The sequence below is a fragment of the Bubalus bubalis genome, chromosome 23 (assembly GCF_019923935.1).
Source record: "Bubalus bubalis isolate 160015118507 breed Murrah chromosome 23, NDDB_SH_1, whole genome shotgun sequence".
Taxonomy (NCBI): Eukaryota; Metazoa; Chordata; class Mammalia; order Artiodactyla; family Bovidae; genus Bubalus; species Bubalus bubalis.
The window spans coordinates 34,711,511-34,730,006 of record NC_059179.1 but is presented as its reverse complement, the minus strand read 5'-3'; the positions used below and the strand labels follow the sequence as shown (position 1 = coordinate 34,730,006).

The following is an 18,496-nucleotide window of genomic DNA, read 5'->3' as shown; positions in this document are numbered from 1 at the left end:
TGAGCTCCTGCCCTGAAGAATCCAGCCTCCCCCATGACATCTACAACTGGAGTTCATCCAAGGATCTTATTTAAGCCTCTTGCTTCGCTCAGCCCCCATAAAGGTGGAAACTGGTACTCAGAGGAACCAAGTTCCCAGACCACTATCCCACGTCCAAACTACTGCCCTATCTGACCAGTTTTTGGCTGACACACCAGCCTTCCAGAATGGCTGTGACCTGCCCCACTCACCTACCCTGGGTGCCTGGCTGGTGGGTCTACAAGACTCTGACACTGAGTACCTGCGCCCCTGCCTGTGTCCCTGAAATTCTGTCCCTGGCTCCCTCTCTGGTCTCCTCTGATCCCCGTCACGGGCTCCACGGCCAAGGCCCCAGAGAGCCGTTCTCTCTGCAGCCCGTGAGCCCCTGGCCAACCCTGCCCAGGCCGAACCCTCGGGCTCTGACCTCAGACCTTGAAGACAAACCTGGAGAAGGGACAGAGGGCAGCCAGCACAGCATCAGTGCCCCGAGATCCTCTCCAGCACGGGGCGAGGCCAGCAAGCTCCCTGATTGTCTCCAGCGTCTTGCGCTCACAGGGGTGAGGCTGGACCTTGCAGTCTATGTCCACCATGCATGCCCAAGACAGGGAAGACAGAGTTAAGCCTCGTTCCCTGTGGTCCCACTAACGCCTGCCCTCACTCCCTCTCGGCAGAGCACACAGCGGAGGGCCAGCCAGTCTCCGAGCATCTCCTCTGCACAGGCCCCGCCCCTCACAGCTCTTCCATCCTGTGCACACGTGTACCTTTCATACTACATACGTCACTCCAGCTCCCGGAGACCCTGACAAAGCTGACTATGCATACAGGGATCTCACCCCCAGATGAAGCCTCCCTGTGCTGATAGTGTGGGGAGCTGGCTCCTTCCTCCTCCCAAGCAGTAGACAGGCTCAGGGCCCACCCCCCCCCCCCACATCTGGGTCCCAAGCCCCGAGCCTCTCGATCCCTCAAAGACAATCTCAGGATTCCCAGCCAAAACCCTCACAGGGCCTAAGATGGGGAGGCTGGACAAAGCCAAGTGTCTCAGGGCTGAAGATGGTAGGTCCTGTCCCTCTTCCCCACTTCCCTAGGGAAGTGTCCTGTGTCCTGACTTCTGGCCTTGGGGAACCCTCCCCACCCTCGCATCCCACTTCCATATGGGCAAGGCCACTCCTTCCCAGCTGGGAGGCCCTTACTCACCTGGAGAGGTGGTGGTGCAGATGGCGGAGCTGCTGAGGGTGCTGAAGAGGCCGTTGGCGGCGTCATCCACCTGCTCGGCCATCAGCACGTGCTGCTCCCTTGGCTCGCTGGCCAGCAAGTGCAGCTCCTCCCACCTGAGTCCCGGCCGCAGCAGAGAAGTCACAATGGCTCGTCGCCCCATGCTCACCCACCTCCTGCCCACCCATCTCCTAGACCCTGGGCTCTGTGTGGACAGCACCACCACCCACTAGCTGCAACTTCATCCATCTAGGATGCAGGGAAAGTCTAGATGTGAACCACAGAAAGACTGAGGATGCTGAGCTGTGGGTAGTAATGTGTGCACGCTCCAGCAACCCACCAACTTCCTCAGAGGAAAGCCTCCCACTCGAACTGCCAGCTCTTATTTGAGACTCGGTTCTAACAGATCTAGTCATCCGGTTTTATAACTTTTAGCTGATGAGAAAAATTTAACCAGAAAGGAAATGAAAGAAAGTGGTTTGTGGTTCTAGGTGATGCCAAGAGAAGCACACACAGGAATAACTAGTAATTGAAAAAAAATAATCCTGATGATTATAAACCATGGCCATAAGAACTCAGAGGCCAGCAATGTGAGGCCATGTAGAGGTGGGAGCTGGCATAGTTCAACAACCAGAGGGCACTGTCAGTGCCCAGAAGAGAAATGATGGGTGGGACGATGACCCTAGGGCATGAAGCAGGGTTCAAGGATGTTGGAAAAACTCTGTCTTTAAGAAGAAAAGGCAGTCAGTAACCCATTTAGAATCTTACCCATCAAAAAGTTCATCAAAATAGACCAAGGCTTGGCAATACAGCAAAACATTCATGGATCTCTAAATCACCTCATGTAAAACTCTGATTCTCCTCTGAAACCACAGAAACCAGTCATTTTATCCAGTACCTAGGACAGCGCCTGGCATGAAGGAGGGGCTTCTTAGTTCTAGATTTACAGTAGCTTTGAGTGGGCAGCTCTGCTAGGTCCCACCCTTAGCTCTCCCAGCTCCCAAAGAGACCTTAAAAGCTCCCTGGGTAATCCAGATACTCAACCAGAGCTGAGAATCCTCAGAGAATGGGTTTAAAATACACTAAAGGCAGGCGGGGAGGGAAGAGTTTGAGCGGCATCAGTCTTTAATCTCACTACAGTGGTTCTAAGACTTCAGTGGTATCAGAATCACCGAGGACCAGAAAAAGCAGAGACTGAGGCTCCTTGCCCCAGAGTTTTGGATTCAATGAGGCCCGAGTGCATGGGATTCTAACAAGCTCTAAATGATGCTGATGCTGCTGGTCCAAGGAACACACCTGGAGAACCACTGGTCAACGGTGCTCCGACCTTCTACTAGGAGTGAGGGAAGGGGTTAGGTGGGCCTGCGAGCCCAGCAGGCTTCCTTGGAGGCTTCCTGTGTCTGCAAAACTCGGGCTCTCAAATCTGAGTGATACCCTGTCTCCTGAGCAACTGGCTTCTTAATTTCTCTACACCAGGAATGCTCAAAGTATGGTCTGCGGGCCAGCACAGGCCCCTAAACTTCTCACCCCGATTCAGAATCTTATAAGCATAGATACCAGGCATTTATAAACTAACTGTATGGCAACTTGACAGAGCCATTTTTATGTCTGTTGGGTCAATTAATAAGAATTTGAGCTTCTATTTTGTCTTTATTTCATTTTCCTGGTAATTCATTTTTATTGTCATTTTTTTAAAGCATCAGGGCATAATCCATTAGGGGAAAAAAACTGGACCTTCAACACATACAGTTTGAGAAGCGCTCCTCCAGCTAGCAGCTGGAGAAGAAAGCCCCAGAATGGGCCAGTGTGTCCACCTTGTGGGGAGTTCCATCCTCAGTGACAGGCCTTGGGCAACTATTATTCGTAAGACACGGTTGGGCAGGAGGGTGGGCAGGGAGCCATAAAGCAACACCCCTCCTCTCTCAAGGGGTTTATGTTCCTTATATCTGAGAACACAGGAGGAGCCAGCCATAAGGCAGCTTGTGTTAGTACCAACTTACAACAAGAGCAACACAGTGCTGGTGGCTGTCACCATCGCACCAGGACACGGCACAGTCAGGACAGCCCCACGGTGCCTGCAAGCTCAGTCTGCAAACTTCCTTTCCGACCTGCACTTGCTGGTCCTCGAAGGTCCTCTCTCCCGCCACTCAGGCGATCTTATTTAGGCTTTAAACACTATCTTCAGTCTCTGTCTCGATGCCTGTCCCTTCTCCTGTGTGCCAGACTCTTCCATCCAACTCCCTACTCAGCCTCTGTACTGAGATGGCCAATATGAATCAGACCTGCCCTGTCTGGAACAGCCTTCAATTTCCTTTCCCAGTCTTTCTCATGTCATTCATGCTGGGGCTCAAGCCAAAATCTTCTATTCTTCTCTCATACACCCACGTCTAACACACCAGTCACTCCACTGCTCCGCCTTCCAAGCACAGCCTAGATCCAGCCATTCCTCTGCAGATCACAGCTGCTGCCCTATGACAAACCACCATTAAACTGCATGTGAGCTGTTCCACCATCTCCTAGGTTCCCCACTGCCCCTATCATCGCCTTTCTCGGTCCCATCAGTCTATTCTCCTCTTGGCAGTCAGTGTGATCTCCTAAAAATGTAAGCCAGTTCATGCAATGTTCCTGCTCAAAACCCTCCACAGACTTCCCACGCCACTTATTACAAACTTCAGTCTCCACAATAACCCACAAAGTCCCCAGCCCAGATTCCTGCCCACCTCTTCCACCTTATTTCTTGTAATTCGCCCCTTACCAGTTGGTCTCCAGCTGCTCTCTGGCTGTCTTGCTGTTTCTATAAGACACTCAGCTAGCTGCTGCCTCAGGGCCTTTGCACTTGCCATCTGCCTGCCTTGCCTGCTCTCTTTTGTTACTTGGAAGGCTTGTTCCTCTCTTAAGTTTCTGCTCAAAAATCAACTCCTTGAGGGAGCCTTACCAGACTCCCCTTATCTAAAATAGCTATCCTCTTGGGAATTCCCTCACAGTCCAGTGTTAGGACTCAGTGCTCTCACTGCTGGTTCAATCCCTGGTTGGGAAACTAAAATCCCAATAGCCATGTGGCGTGCCCTCCCCCCTCAAAAATAGCTATCTTCTCTACTCCCATCATTCTGTAACCTCTTACCTACTTTATTTTTCTTCTCTGCATTTTATGTCCACCTGAAATTACTTATTTATTCACTCACTTGTTTGTTATCTAGTTCCTTTCCTAGAAGGAGTTCCATGAAGGCAAGGACTTTGTATGTATTATTGTCTCTGTAGCCTGAGAACCTAGAATAGTGTCTGGCATGAGGAAGACAACCTATGTTTATTGAGAGAACAAGAAAAGTACAGCAGCCCTTCCAGATCCATAGGTTCCACACCCACAGATTCAGCTCACTGTGGCTCCTGTGCCATGTTTGTGATCTACAGATATGGGAGGGCTAAATAAAGGACTTGAACATCCGTGGGCTGTGGTGTCCTGGGGTAAGGAGTTGGTTCTGGAATGATAGTACTAAAATTAATAGAGATGTCTGTGTGCAGGCACAGTGCCAGGACCAGAGTCATTTCACTTGATACCCACAACTAGACCTTCATAGAGATCACCTCCATTTTTAGGGCTGAGAACATACCCCCCCCCCCCACCCCACAGCCTCACCAGGAAGGCAGATTTCAGCATCTGGAGAAACAAGCTGGAGAAGAGGGGAGCCAGACACAGACTGGTCTCAGGTTCACCAGAACACTTTCTTGGATTATTCAACTTGAAACGGGAGAAATGAGTCTTTTGTTTCCAGGATGGACCTGGGAAGATGGGACCTGGGGCGCTGCCTGCACCCACAGTCCCAGCTTCCTGAGGAAGCCGGGCTGAGAGAACAGCAGAGACAATTGGATGGGGGACAGAAAGAGTCTAAAAGGCAGCGAAATCCTTAACTCGTGCTGACCCCGAGAGAGCCCTGACCCACTGGTGCAGTTATATGAGTCCCTGCATTTCCATTTCTGCCCAGATACATTGCAGTCAAGTTTCTGACCCTTGAAACCAAGTGTTCAGACTAAAGACAATGCAAACTCTCAGATTTCCAAAGAGTTGGAGTTCCCTGTGTGGTAGCAACAATACAGCAAAGGGAGGAAAAGACAGGTCCCCGAAGATCCAGGATGGTTTTCCCAGCTCCCCTCTCTGCCCATGGCCATAAAGCCCACCAGGCTGACCCAGAGGGCTGACCCAGCACAACCAAATCTCTTACCTCGGGAAGTGGATGCCCACGGAGAACACCGTGACACCCCTCTGCTTGAGCTGTTTGGCGGGCAGGGCCACATGCCCTTGGGACCTCCCGTCGGTGATGATGATGAGGACCTGGGGCACAGAGGCATTTCTGCCCCCCGGGAATCCTTTGCGCAGAAGGTATTTCAGAGCAAGGCTTGTCTCTGTGCGCCCTCCTCTGAGCTCACCCAGAAGGAAAAAAAAAGAAGAGCCAGAGATCCAGGGGTGAAATTGGAATGAGAACCTGAGACAACAGCCACCTTCTCCCAGCAGAGGCTCAAAGGGACAATTCCCACATGATCTGTGCATTCTCTCACCATCTAAACCACAGTGATGGAGCTTCCCAGGTGGCACCAGTGGTAAAGAATCCGCCTGCCAATGCAGGAGATGCAAGAGATGTGGGTTTAATCCTTGGGTTGGGAAGATCCCCCTGGAGAAGGAAATGGCAACCCACTCCAGTATTCTTGTCTGGAGAATTCCACAGACAGAGGAGTCAGGTGGGCCACAGTCCATGGGGTCACAAAGAGTCAGACACAACTGAGCAACTGAGAACACACACAGTGTTAAATGCATATATTAAGGGGGGAAAAGAGAGAGAGAGAAAGATCTAAACCACAGTGATGAAGAAAAATGAATTCTTCCCCTGGACTCAGCACTCAGCCTGCACGTGTGCTGTATTATATAATAATATTATTCATGTGTGCATTTGCTTTCTCTCCCCATGGTGGCTCCAGGGCATGATTCTCATCATTTGTCTAACACCCACCTCCTATCTCCCCATCCCTGAACCATTCCCTTCTTGTTACAGGTCAACACGTCTTTGGGAAAGCAGGTAACAGCTTGGTAAGGATTTCTGAGCATGAATGGCGGGCCTTTGATGCAAGGGTCATTTTCAAGATCAAGCCTCTGTGTCTCACTTCCAGGTTCGGGGTTGGGCGTTGGGAGGTTGAACTGTTTGACTATTTTCAGAGCAGGGCAGATGACTATGGTCGCATCTCATCAGGAGGCTAAGACTGTCCATTCCTCACAGTGCAGTTATGGAGACTGTTGGCTGAGCTTGGAATCCCAGCACAGAATCCCAACTAAATCTCACCATCGGAGGCTCGTGCCCACATCCACAGAGGGTGAACTGCCGGCTCTGGGTGTCACCTAGGCAGAAAATAATGACTTACTGCAATAGATTTTGGGCAAAGCCTTTCAGTGGATGGTAATAGATGAGGAATCCCCTGCTCAGAGACCAGTAATACTAACTGCTAATATTTACTGTCCACCAAGCACCACTAAGAGTGTGTATAAAGGTGCTTGGCTCATGTAATTCTCACCATAGCTCTGAAACAGGTGAGTTCAGATAAGGGCCTTAGCCAAAGTGACACAGTTCATGGGTGGTGGAGGCAGGACTTGAATCCAGAACTTCCAGAGTCCAAGTTCTTACCATCGCATTATACAACCTGCCTCTCCTCAGCTAGTGGAGGTCAGAACTGCAGTTTAAACCCAGTCAGGCTGATTTCTGGAGAAGGCAATGGAACCCCACTCCAGTATGGATGGAGGAGCCTGGTGGGCTACAGTCCATGGGGTCGCTAAGAGTTGGACACGACTGAGCAACTTCACTTTCACTTTTCACTTTCATGCATTAGAGAAGGAAATGGCAACCCACTGCAGTGTTCTTGCCTGGAGAATCCCAGGGATGGGGGAGCCTGGTGGGCTGCCATCTATGGGGTCACGCAGGGTCAGACACGACTGAAGTGACTTGGCAGCAGCAGGCTGATTTCAAAGCTAACGGTCATTCCTTTGAGGGGGTTGGCAAATTAAAGCTTTGGGGCAAATGGCCACAGAAAACGGGTGCCCATTCATTTATGTACTATCTACACAGACCATGTGGCCAGCAGAGCATTAAAATATTTACTGTATGGCTCTCTGATGAAAAGGTTTGCTGACCCTGACTCTGTACTACTGCCCAAACGGTCACAGAACACTTTTCTCACTGAAGCCAGGAGCTCTCTGTGGCTTCCCCTGCTGGTGATTCCCACGAGCCTCTGGCTGTGATCCTGCAGCCTTACTTTCTCAACCAGCTTCAGCTTTCTCTCCTGAAAATATGCCCTTCTGTCATCCATCTAACCATCACTTCTTTTCCTGTGGGTTTAGTACTTTGGGAGCAGAAAAAAAACACTTGTTCGCCAAAAACCCATTCTCATTTCTCATACAGGTCTGCCTTCAGCCCCTTCAGTGTCAAACTTTATTCTTCCTTTTCAACCAGATTTTCGGAGTGGGTCTGGGCCCTCTCTTCAGAGTCACCAGCCTGTGGCCAGAGAGAAATTAAATTTCAAGGACAGGAGGGCCCAGGTCACTACTCTATTGGCCTCTGTGGTGTCCACCCTCCAACATTGCTCAGCACACAAATGCCCACGCCAGTCACCCTCTCCTGCACCTGCCCTGCTAACTCCAGCCAACCAAGCTCAGGGGAGATTCCCAATGGCTTCTGACCCCCAGCAAGTGAGAAGAAACCCTGCTGCCTCCACTTTCCTTATTTCTTGGAGCGTTCCTCACTGAGTCTGTTCTCAGCTCAGCAGCTGGCTCCAGAACTAGAGGTCTGAGTCCAGAATCTAATGTTTTGCTAATTTCTCTCCCATGGGACTAATCTAGGTAGAAAGTGAAGGTTCACAGATGGACTGCTGTTTATGAGACCAACGCACAGACTGATCAAGAACAAGGACCCAGATACTAAGACCTGTGGTATACTGACCAGCTAAACTCGGCAAAGTTACTTAGCCTGAGATTCCTGTTAAACTTGCTAAAGTAGGGAAAGTAACAGTACTGTTTGAGGGTTAAATGCCTCATGGTACCTAGTAAGCACTCCATCAAAGGTCATTATAATGACCACCTAGCAGTCTATTCCAAGAGGTTTATCTTTTGAGTTCATCTCAAATTCTAGCAAGCACGAAAGTCCCTCAGGCGACTTAATAATGTGGATTCTCAGATTCCACCCTCCCAGAGTCCAAACTGGTGGATGTGCAACCAGGCCCAAGAATCTACATTTTACACCCGCCTCCCTTCCCCCACCCCCCGTGATTCTGGTGCAGAGAGTGCATGGAACAGGCTTCGAAAAATAATTCCTAAGAACACTCGCTGTAGGCAGAGGGATGTTGATCACAGGAGTTTTTGTTGGTGGTGGTTTTGGCAGTGGATAAAAATCCTGGAATCTAGCTAAATGTGTTCTTTTAGGGCAGTGGTTCCCAACCTTTTTTGGCACGAGGGACCAGTTTTGTGGAAGACAATTTTTCCATGGACCGAGGCTGGGGGGTGGGGGGATGGTTTCATGATGATTCTCATAAGGAGAATGCAATCTAGAACTCGCATGCGCAGTTCACAGTAGGCCTCACACTCCTGTGAGAATCTCTCGCACCTGATGATCTGATAGGAGTGGCTCTCAGGGGGTAATGTGAGTGATGGGGAGTGGCTGTAACTACAGATGAAGCTTGACCGTCACTCACCTCCTGCTGTGTGGTCCAGTTCCTAACAGGCCACGGATGAGTACTCGTCCATGACCAGGGGTGGGGTAACCCTGTTTTAGTGACTAATTTACAACATTATAACAGACAAATTCACTGGTTTGTTATATAACCATAAAAGGGCTCAATGTGGGAAATAATGCAGCTTTATGAAAAAATACACACCAAATAATATTTTTAAAAGTTTTATAATTTTATCTATTCTAAAAACTATGTTTAAATGTTAATGTAGCTTGAAATAAGCCACAGCTACTATAAAAGGCTTTGTGCTATTTCTGTAGAGCTATTTAAACATACTACAACTCTGATAAAGCTACAGATGGGGTCCAAAAAAATTCAATCACAGAAAACTCAGAGTTGTGTAATTATGAAATTAATCAGATGATGGAACAGACTTGCATAGTCCCCCTGGCCAGAGTTCTAAGCCTTCGGAGGCCAATTTCTGGCTGTGTTTTTTCTGATTTTAGGTTATCACGAGGTACAACATTGGAAGGTTTGCTTGTAATATTTCCCAAAGTTATCACAAAATAGCAATAAGGTGATTGTCATAGTGGTTTCTTAGCCATTTCAAGACACACTTTTAGGGGACTGCCTTGGTCTGGAAAGGCAAGTGTTCTGGGGTTTGGGCATAGCTGTACTCATCAGTCCAGAATTTCAAACTCCACTGAAGAAAAAGGGTAAAGTGCCTTGGGGAGGTCATCACTCCCAGCCAGCCAACATTCCTCTGTTCTGAATAATACGAGTGTCTCAACATTCAGTGTCCTCGGTGACCCTGCAACCTTCGCCAAAAATCCAGTTACTGCCTCTTGTCCTGTTTGGTCATCTTATAGTCGTCCTGGGATACAGAAGTGCTAACTGTTCACATCCCCAAAGAGTTGACCTTGTTCAGACATGTAAAGAGGCATCTTTCTCCACCCCAGTGTCTTCATCTGGCACATTCTCAATGTGTCTCTGCATGTCATGGGTCATGAATGACAGCCCTTAGGTATGACTTTCAACACAGCTAACAAGAGGCTCAACTAAGTGTTAGGAGGAAGAGGCTGAGGAGAGGGCAGGGAGAGGTGAGAAAGGACGGTTCCATGGGGCCTATTGGATGAGCAGTGTGATTCTGTGGTCCTGGCCAAGTCGCCTGCTCCTTCTCAACCTCAGTATCCTCCTCCATAAAATAAGGGGCTGGGAGAGGTACAGAGTGACCTCTATAAAGTGCCTTTTGGTACCAGTCACTGCAACTGGCATAACTTTTCACATGAGAGCAGGGCTGAGTCATTTGAGTCCAAGCCCATTAACAACAACAAAAACTCTGAAACCTACTAAAAAAGATATTCTACATCCAAAGACAAAGAAGAAGCCACAGCGAGATGGTAGGAAAAATGCAATCATGATAAAATCAAATCCCATACCCACTGGGTGAGAGACCCACAAACTGAAAAATAATTATACTGTAGAGGCTCTCCCACTGGAGTGAAAGTTCTGAGCTGCATGCCAGACTCCCCAGCCTGGGGGTTTGGCATCAGGAGGAGGAGACTCAAGAGTATCTGGCTTTGAAGGCCAGCAGTGTTTAATTGCAGACTGCCACAGAACTGGGGAAAACAGAAACTCCACTCTTGGAGGGTGCACACAAGGTTTCATACCAGATCCCAGGGACAAAATCTGTGACCTCCTAAGAGCCTGGGCCAGACCTACCAGATGGTATTGGAGGGTTTCCAGCAGAGGCAGGGGTAATTACTTTAAACATAAATAGATTAAATGCTCCAACCATTAGATACAAAAAGGCTGAAGGGATACAAAACCAAGGCCTATATGTATGCTGTCTATAAGAGACCCACTTCAGATCTAGGGATACATACAGACTGAAAGTCAGGGATGGAAAAAAGTATTTCATGCAAATGGAAATCAAAAGAAAGCTACTGTAGCCATACTCATATCAGACAAAATGGACTTTAAAATAAAGACCACTGTAAGAGACAGAGAAGGACACTACATAATAATCAAGGGATCGGCCCAAGAAGAAGATGTAAGTATTGAAAATATATATGCACCCAACATAGGAACACCTCAATATATAATACTAACACCTATAAAAGGAGAAATTGACAGTGACAAAAATAACGGGGGACTTTAATACCCCACTTTCATCAATGAACACCACATCATCCAGACAGAAAATCAATAAGGAAACACAGGCCTTAAATGACACATTAGGCCAAATGGACTTAATTGATACTTATAGAGCATTACATCCAAAAGCAGCAGAAGACACATTATTTTTAACTGCATGTGGAATATTCCCCAGGATTGATCACATGCTGGGCCACAAAGTAAGCCTTGGTAAATTTTCTTAAATCATATCAAGCATCTTTTCCATCCACAATGCTACGAGATTTGAAATCAACTACAAGGGAAAAAACTGTAAAAAAAAAAAAACCAAACACATGGAGGCTAAACAATGTGCTATCAAACAACAAAAAAAATGGATCCCTAAAGAAATAAAAGAGGAAATCAAAAAATACCCAGAGACAAATGGAAGTATGATGATCCAAAACCTATGGGACACAGCAAAAGCAGTTCTAAGAAAGAAGTTTATAGCAATATAATCTTACCTCAGGAAACAAGAAAAATCCCAAATAAACAACCTAACCTTACACCTAAAGCAACTAGAGAGACAAGAACTAACAAAACCCAAAGTTAGTAGGGGGAAAGAAGCAGAAAGATCAGAGCAGAAATAAATGAAACTGAGACAAAACAATAGGAAAGACCAATCAAACTAAAAGTTGTTTCTTTGAAAAGAAAATTGATAAACCTTTAGCCAGACTCATCAAGAAAAAAAAAAGGGGGGAGTGGGCTCAAATCAATAAAATTAGAAATGAAAAAAGGAGAGGTTACAACTGACGCCACAGAAACACCAAGGCTTGTAAGAGACATATACAAGCAGCTACATGCCAATAAAATGGACACTCCAGAAGAAATGGACACATTCTTAGAAAGATCAGTCTCCCAGGACTGAGTCATAAAGAAACAGAAAATATGAACAGACAAATAACAAGTAATGAAATTGAAACTATGGTTTAAAAACTCCCAACAAACAAAACTCCAGGACCAGACGACTTCACAGGTGAATGCTATCAAACATTTAGAGAAGAGTTGACACCTATCTTTCTGAAACTCGGCCAAAAAAAATTCCAGAGGAAGGAACACTCCCAAACTCATTCTATGAGGCCACTATCCCGCTGATACCAAAACCAGACAAAGATACCACAAAAAAAGAAAATTACAGGCCAATATCACTGATGAACATAGGCTCCAAAATCCTCCACAAAAAACCAGCAAACTGAATTCAGCAATACATTAAAAGGATCATATACCATGATCAAGTGGGATCTATTGCAGGGATGCAAGGATTTTCAATATTCTAAAATCAATCAGTGTGATGCACCACATTAACAAATAGAAAAATAAAAACCATATTATCTCAATAAATGTAGAAAAAGTTTTTGACATCATGATGAAAAATGTAACACCCATTTATGATGAAAACTCTCTAGAAAGTGGGCATCGAGGAGACTTACCTCAACATAATAAAGGCTGTATATGACAAACTTAGAGCCAACATCATATTCAATGGTAAAAAACTGAAAGCATTTCCTCTAAGGTCAGGGACAAGACAAGGATGTCCACTTTCACCACTTTTATTCAACATAGTTTTGGAAGTTCTAGCCATGGCAATCAGAGAAGAAAAAGAAATAAAAGGAATCCAAATTGGAAAAGAAGAATAAAACTGTCACTGTTTGTAGATGATATGATATTATACATAGAAAATTCTAAAGATGCTACCAGAAAACTATTAGATCTCATCAATGAATTTATAAAGTTGCAGAATTAATACACAGAAACCTGTTGCATTTCTATACACTAAAAATGAAAGATGAGAAACAGAAATTAAAAAAACAATCCCATTTACCATCACATCGAAATTAATAAAATACTTAGGAACAAACCTACCTAAGGAGGCAGAAGACTTGGACTCTGTAAACTATAAGACACTGATGAAAGAAAAAAAATCAACACAAATAGATGGAAAGATATAACATGTCCTTGGATTGGAAGAATCAATAGAATCAATATTAATCGAGAACCAATATAATCAAAATGACTGTATTACCCAAGGCAATCTATATATTCAATGCAATTCAAATTCAGTGCAATTCAAATTACTTTTGGCATTTTTTACAGAACCAGAACAACAAAAAATTTGAATGGAGACACAAAAGACCCCAAATAGCCAAAACAATCTTGAGAAAGAAAAATGACATTAGAGGAGTCAGGCTCCCTGACTTCAGACTATAGTACAAAGCTACAGTAATCAAAAGAGTATGGTACTGGCACGAAAACAGAAATATAGATCAATGGAACAGAATAGAAAGCCCAGAAATACATCTATGGTCAATTTACCTATGTCAAAGGAGGCAAAACTATACAATGGAGAAGAGACAGTCTTTTCAATAAATGGTGCTGAGAAAACTGACAGCTACATGTAAAAGAAATTACATGTACATGAAGCTACATGAAAATTTCATGAAAGCTACATGAAATTAGAACATTCTCTAACACTGTACACAAAAATAAACTCAAAATGGTCAAAAAGACCTAAATGTAACACTGAATACTATAAAACTCTTAAGAGGAAAACATAGGCAGAACACTCTTTGGTATAAATCGCAGCAATATCTTTTTTTGACCCACATAAAACAAATATAAACAAATGGGACCTAATTAAACTCTAAAGCTTTTCCATAGCAAAGGAAACCATAAAGAAAATGAAAAGACAACTCATAGAATGGGAGCAAATATTTTCAAACAATGCAACAAACAAGGCATTAATTACCAAAATTTATAAAAAGCTCATGCAGCTCAAAGTAAAAAAAAAAAAAATCCAATATAAAAAATGGGCAGAAGACCTAAAAGGGCATTTCTCTGAAGAAATTTAAAATATATAATAACAAAGTATTTAAAATATATAATCAACAAAGACCTACTGTATAGCACAGGGAACTCTGCTCAGTATTCTATAATAACCTAAATGAGAACAGAATCTGAAAATGAATAGATATATGTATAATTGAATCACTTTGCTGTATACCTGAAACTAACATGACATTGCAAATCAACTATAGTCCAATATAAAATAAATTTTTAAAATAAGAGTCACTGGAGGTCTCTGGGACCTGTAGGATCCCCAGAGGTCTTTCTGTTCCCAGTGTGGGGATTCTGGCTTATTGAGAGCACTGGGGACTTACAGGCCTGAAACTGATGAACGGACCTCAGAGCTCAGGGTCTTTGCAAGTGGAGGTGACAGGTGTACCTGGCTGGGACTATGGACTTGAACAAGATTTCAGTAGACACTAGGGCGAGGGCAGCAGAGACAAAAGAAGATTCAGAGATCCAAGTAGCAAGTGGCCAATAAAGGCATTCTTCTGTAAGGGCTTATGAAGAACATTGAATATGTGTATGCATATGTATGTGGGTGTGTATAACACACGTTTATATCCATATAGCCATATATGGATAATACACATACATAAAATATACATATTTATGTATACATAAAAATATACATATTTATGTATACATAAAAATATACACAAAATATATACATATATGTATGTACATATACACACATCAGCTGACTTGTAATGTGCCTAAAATCATGACCCACCTCGTGTGCGTGTGTGCTAAGTCACTTCAGTCATGTCCAACTCTTTGCAACCCTATGGACTGCAGTCCACCAGGCTCCTCTGTCCAGGGCATTCTCCAGGCAGGAATACTGGAGTGGGTTTCCATGCTTTCCTCTAGGGTATCTTCCCAACCCAGGGATCGAACTTTCATCTCTTATGTCTCCTGCATTGATAGGCAGGTTCTTTACCACTGGCACCACCTGGGAAGCCCATGACCCACCACATATATATATTTATAGAATGTGTATGAGCACATAAAGAGTGGGTCATCATTCTTAAAGTGCTTTCAGTAACAGAGGAGTGCTAACTCTTTTTAAGTCACAAAAATGAGGCTCCTAGAAGTGTGGTGAGTCATCCTGTCTCACCAGGGAGAGAACCGGGAGAAGGACCCAGGATTCTTCCCACCACCAGCTCTTAATCTGTCCCCACCCTCACTAGACCTTTCCCCAGCTGACATCCACACACAACAGAAGCAAATACTTCCCTTTTTTTTTTCTTAACTTGCATTTAAGTTCCCACCTTAGACAGTATGTAATAAGGGGCAGCTTTGAGCAGGGAATTCTTATTACCCGTCGTGCACCCCTGGGCTTCTGGAAGCCGGGCCACAGCCCTCTCTCCCTCTGTGGGGTCAAGAGCAGATGCAACTCTTCAAAGGCAATTCTGAGAGCAGCTAGCATTGCTATAATTGCAGCAGTATCTGATTGTACTTACTTGAAAACCATCCTCTTGATTTTTGCCTTCACTCCCTGTTGGGTTGAAAACGCATCCAAGGGGAATTCCAGACGAGGGGTGGAACTGAACTGGACGGCTCCCACCCTGACCTGCAGTGGAAGACAGAGGGCCCAGGGGCTGAGAGCAGGGTCAAGTCACAAACATCCCCGAGAGAAGGGACGAGAAAGGTTAACGACCCTGCCTCCTGACCACTTGCAAATACCAGTGCTGGTATTTCTGTGATCTCCCTGAAAGAAAGTTCCAAAGACGGGGAGGAGAATTTGGAAGAAAACAGTCAAACGTGCCTGTGCTCTGCACTGACCACCACGAATTCGACCCTCATTTTGACAGCTCTCTGGGTGGAGTTGTGAGCACTTCACGGTCTTTGCTCACACTAAGTCCAGGTGTAGGCACTCTTTTAAGCCTTCTCAACACATTTCATTTACTCCACAGAGGCGCTATTCATACCCATAATTACTGCCGGAGAAACTAGAGGATACAGACCTGGCCCAGGGCTAGAAAGAAAAGAACATGGCCATTGGACTTGGTGCCTGTGATCTTCACCCAGCCTATATATAGACTGTCTCCTCAGCAGCCAGCACAGGCTTCCAGCAAAATGCCCAACCAGAAGCTAACCACAACCACCATCAACTGGTGGCCCATCACTAATCACAGCACCACACACCCAGCCTTCCAGGCCTCCTCCTGCTCAACTAGGGGAAGGCCAGATCTCCAAGCCAGAGTCAGACTGGGGGCCAAGCAACTCCCTAATGTGAGACAAGCACTACTGGAGCTGAAGTTCGTCTGTAGCAGAGGAAGCGAGAGCCATTGGCTATTCCTGATTCTGCATCCTCATTCAGAAGGCCACGGGAGAAAATCCAACGCCTTGCAAAATAGGAGAAGGGAAACTGAGTAAAGTCATTCTCTGGACTCTTAAGATTAGTGTGTTAAGCAGAGAAGGGTTTAAACATTTAAGTTTCCTCTTGAGGGCCTAACCCCTGCACCTAGTCGCTGGCTCTCTCAAGTCCTGGAGAAACTACATTTTCAGTTACTCATCTCACAGTGAATTCTGGCCAAGACTGCAGATGGGCCAAATGATTCATATTTAAACAACGATGCTGACTTTTTCTTGCTATGTGAATTCCTTCACTGCTGATCCCTTATCAGGCCTTGTGCTTGGGAGCAGATCAAAGCACTTGGCCAGCTGCATCTGCTTGCAGGGAGCACAGCCCATCAACTTTCTTCCCACCGGAAGTTCTGAGGAGGAGCTGCCGGGCATCTTAAGCAGGAAGAAATACAAGTCTTGGGTTAGGGTTAGACAAGTCTTGGGTGGGCATGTGGAATGGACACAGGAAAGCAGAGTAGTAGAGAGCCTCAGGAAGGAGTTTCTGAGAAGTGACCCTTTTTCTCTTGAATTCAGCACGTGATAAACCATTAGGGCATCTCAAACCAATGGGAAAAGATGGTGCCGTCAGTAAGATATATTGGGACAACGGGACAGCCATCTGCAAAAGAATAGAGGAAAGCTTGCAAATGGATTCACAAGTTAAGTGTCAAAAGTGTAACCATAAAAGTTCTAGAAGAAAACTTGGGAGAATTCCTCTGTAATTGCAAAGTAACAAAGACATCACTATGAGTTGTAGTCCATAAGTTGTAAAGGAAAAAAATGAGAAATCTGACTCTATGAAGAAAACTTCTACAGGGCAAAAAAATGTCATAATGCAGCCAAAAAATGAAGACAAATGAAAAGTTATTTGCTACTTATGTCAGAGACAAAAAGTTACTTTCACCAATACATAAAGAGTGTCTAGGAGCTGATATGTGAAAGATCAACAATCCGACAGAAAAATAGGCCAAAAATATGAACCGAGATCACAGAAGAGGAAATACAGACATAACTGAGCAACTAACACACAGATACTGGTTAACTAAACCTTGGTAAATTCCTGCGATGGAACATTAACCAGCTGTAAAAATGCATGCTCGTGCATGCTCACTCAGCTGTGTCCAACTCTTTGCAACTCTTACGGACTGTAGTCTGCCAGGCTCCTCTGTCCATGGGGTTTCCCAGGCAAGAATACTGGAGCGGGTTGCCATTTCCTCCTCCAGGGGATCTTTCCTACCCAGGGATCAAACCCACATCTCCTGCATCAGCAGGTGGATTCTTTACCACAGAGCCATCTGGGAAACACGCAAAAATGATATATGCCTATATTAATACCTATATTACCTATCTACCTAGATAGGAAAGACTTCCAAGATAATGTGAGGAGAAAGAAATGAGAGAGAAAACTGTGTAAGCATGCTACCCTTTGTGTGAAAATGGCAAAAATTAGAATATATATTCATAGTGCTTCTATCTACATGAAGCAATTCTGTAAGGATGCTTAAGACAGCAGAGGTGGAGGTAGAGAGGACTGGGCAAATAGAAAATATGTGACTGGGAGGGATACTTTTCATTGAATGTCTTTGTTTTGAACCATGTGAATGAATTGGTTAAAAAAAAGAAAAGACTCCCTTGAGACCAACAGCTGGGTGTATTTACTTAAACAGGAAGGAATCAACTTCAAAACAAGATAGAAACAGCTTGAGTCAGTAGTCAAGGCATTTAATTTAATTGGCGTTTGGGAGCAAAATAGCTACCTTTTATCTTCAGTTTACTGTATGCTCAGAAGCAAGCCCGCCCCAATTTCTCACCACACTATAATCACGCTGCAGTCATGATATTAGAGCCAGGAAGTGAACTTCTCAGCGCAAGTGTTGAGACGAGACTTCAAACACCTTAAATCCACCTCAAAACAGAGCCTCCATAAAAAGCTTTCATTGATAGCTACATGAAAATTTCTTCCCGGAAAGTAAAATAAAGTGCAAGTCAAATTCCTTGTATTCAGTACATGGAGATACCAAGACATGCCATGCTGTGCTAAGTCACTTCACTTGTATTCGATTGTGGCCCCATGGACTCTAGCCCACCAGGTTCCTCTGTCCATGGGATTCTCCAAGCAAGAATACTGGAGTGGGCTGCCATCCCCCTCCAGGAGATCTTCCTGACCCCAGGATCAGACCTGTGTCTCTTAAGTCTC

The 18,496-nt window shown here is 45.2% G+C and overlaps 1 protein-coding gene across 14 annotated transcripts in view; it reads right to left on the bottom strand.

Annotated features, from left to right (window-relative positions):
- The window catches only part of VWA2 (von Willebrand factor A domain containing 2), a 51,983-nt gene that overhangs the window by 16,106 nt on the left and 17,381 nt on the right, over positions 1 to 18,496 (bottom strand). For 13 of the 14 annotated variants that reach the window (XM_044935285.2, XM_044935284.2, XM_044935282.2 and 10 more), the window contains 5 exons: positions 15,414 to 15,523; positions 15,272 to 15,322; positions 5,448 to 5,642; positions 1,213 to 1,346; positions 463 to 595 (listed from right to left, as the gene is read on the bottom strand). In XM_044935285.2, coding sequence (XP_044791220.2) covers positions 463 to 595; positions 1,213 to 1,346; positions 5,448 to 5,642; positions 15,272 to 15,322; positions 15,414 to 15,523 — 623 coding nt within the window. The remainder of the gene's footprint in view (positions 1 to 462; positions 596 to 1,212; positions 1,347 to 5,447; positions 5,643 to 15,271; positions 15,323 to 15,413; positions 15,524 to 18,496) is intronic. The other variant, XM_044935279.2, reaches the window with a different exon arrangement.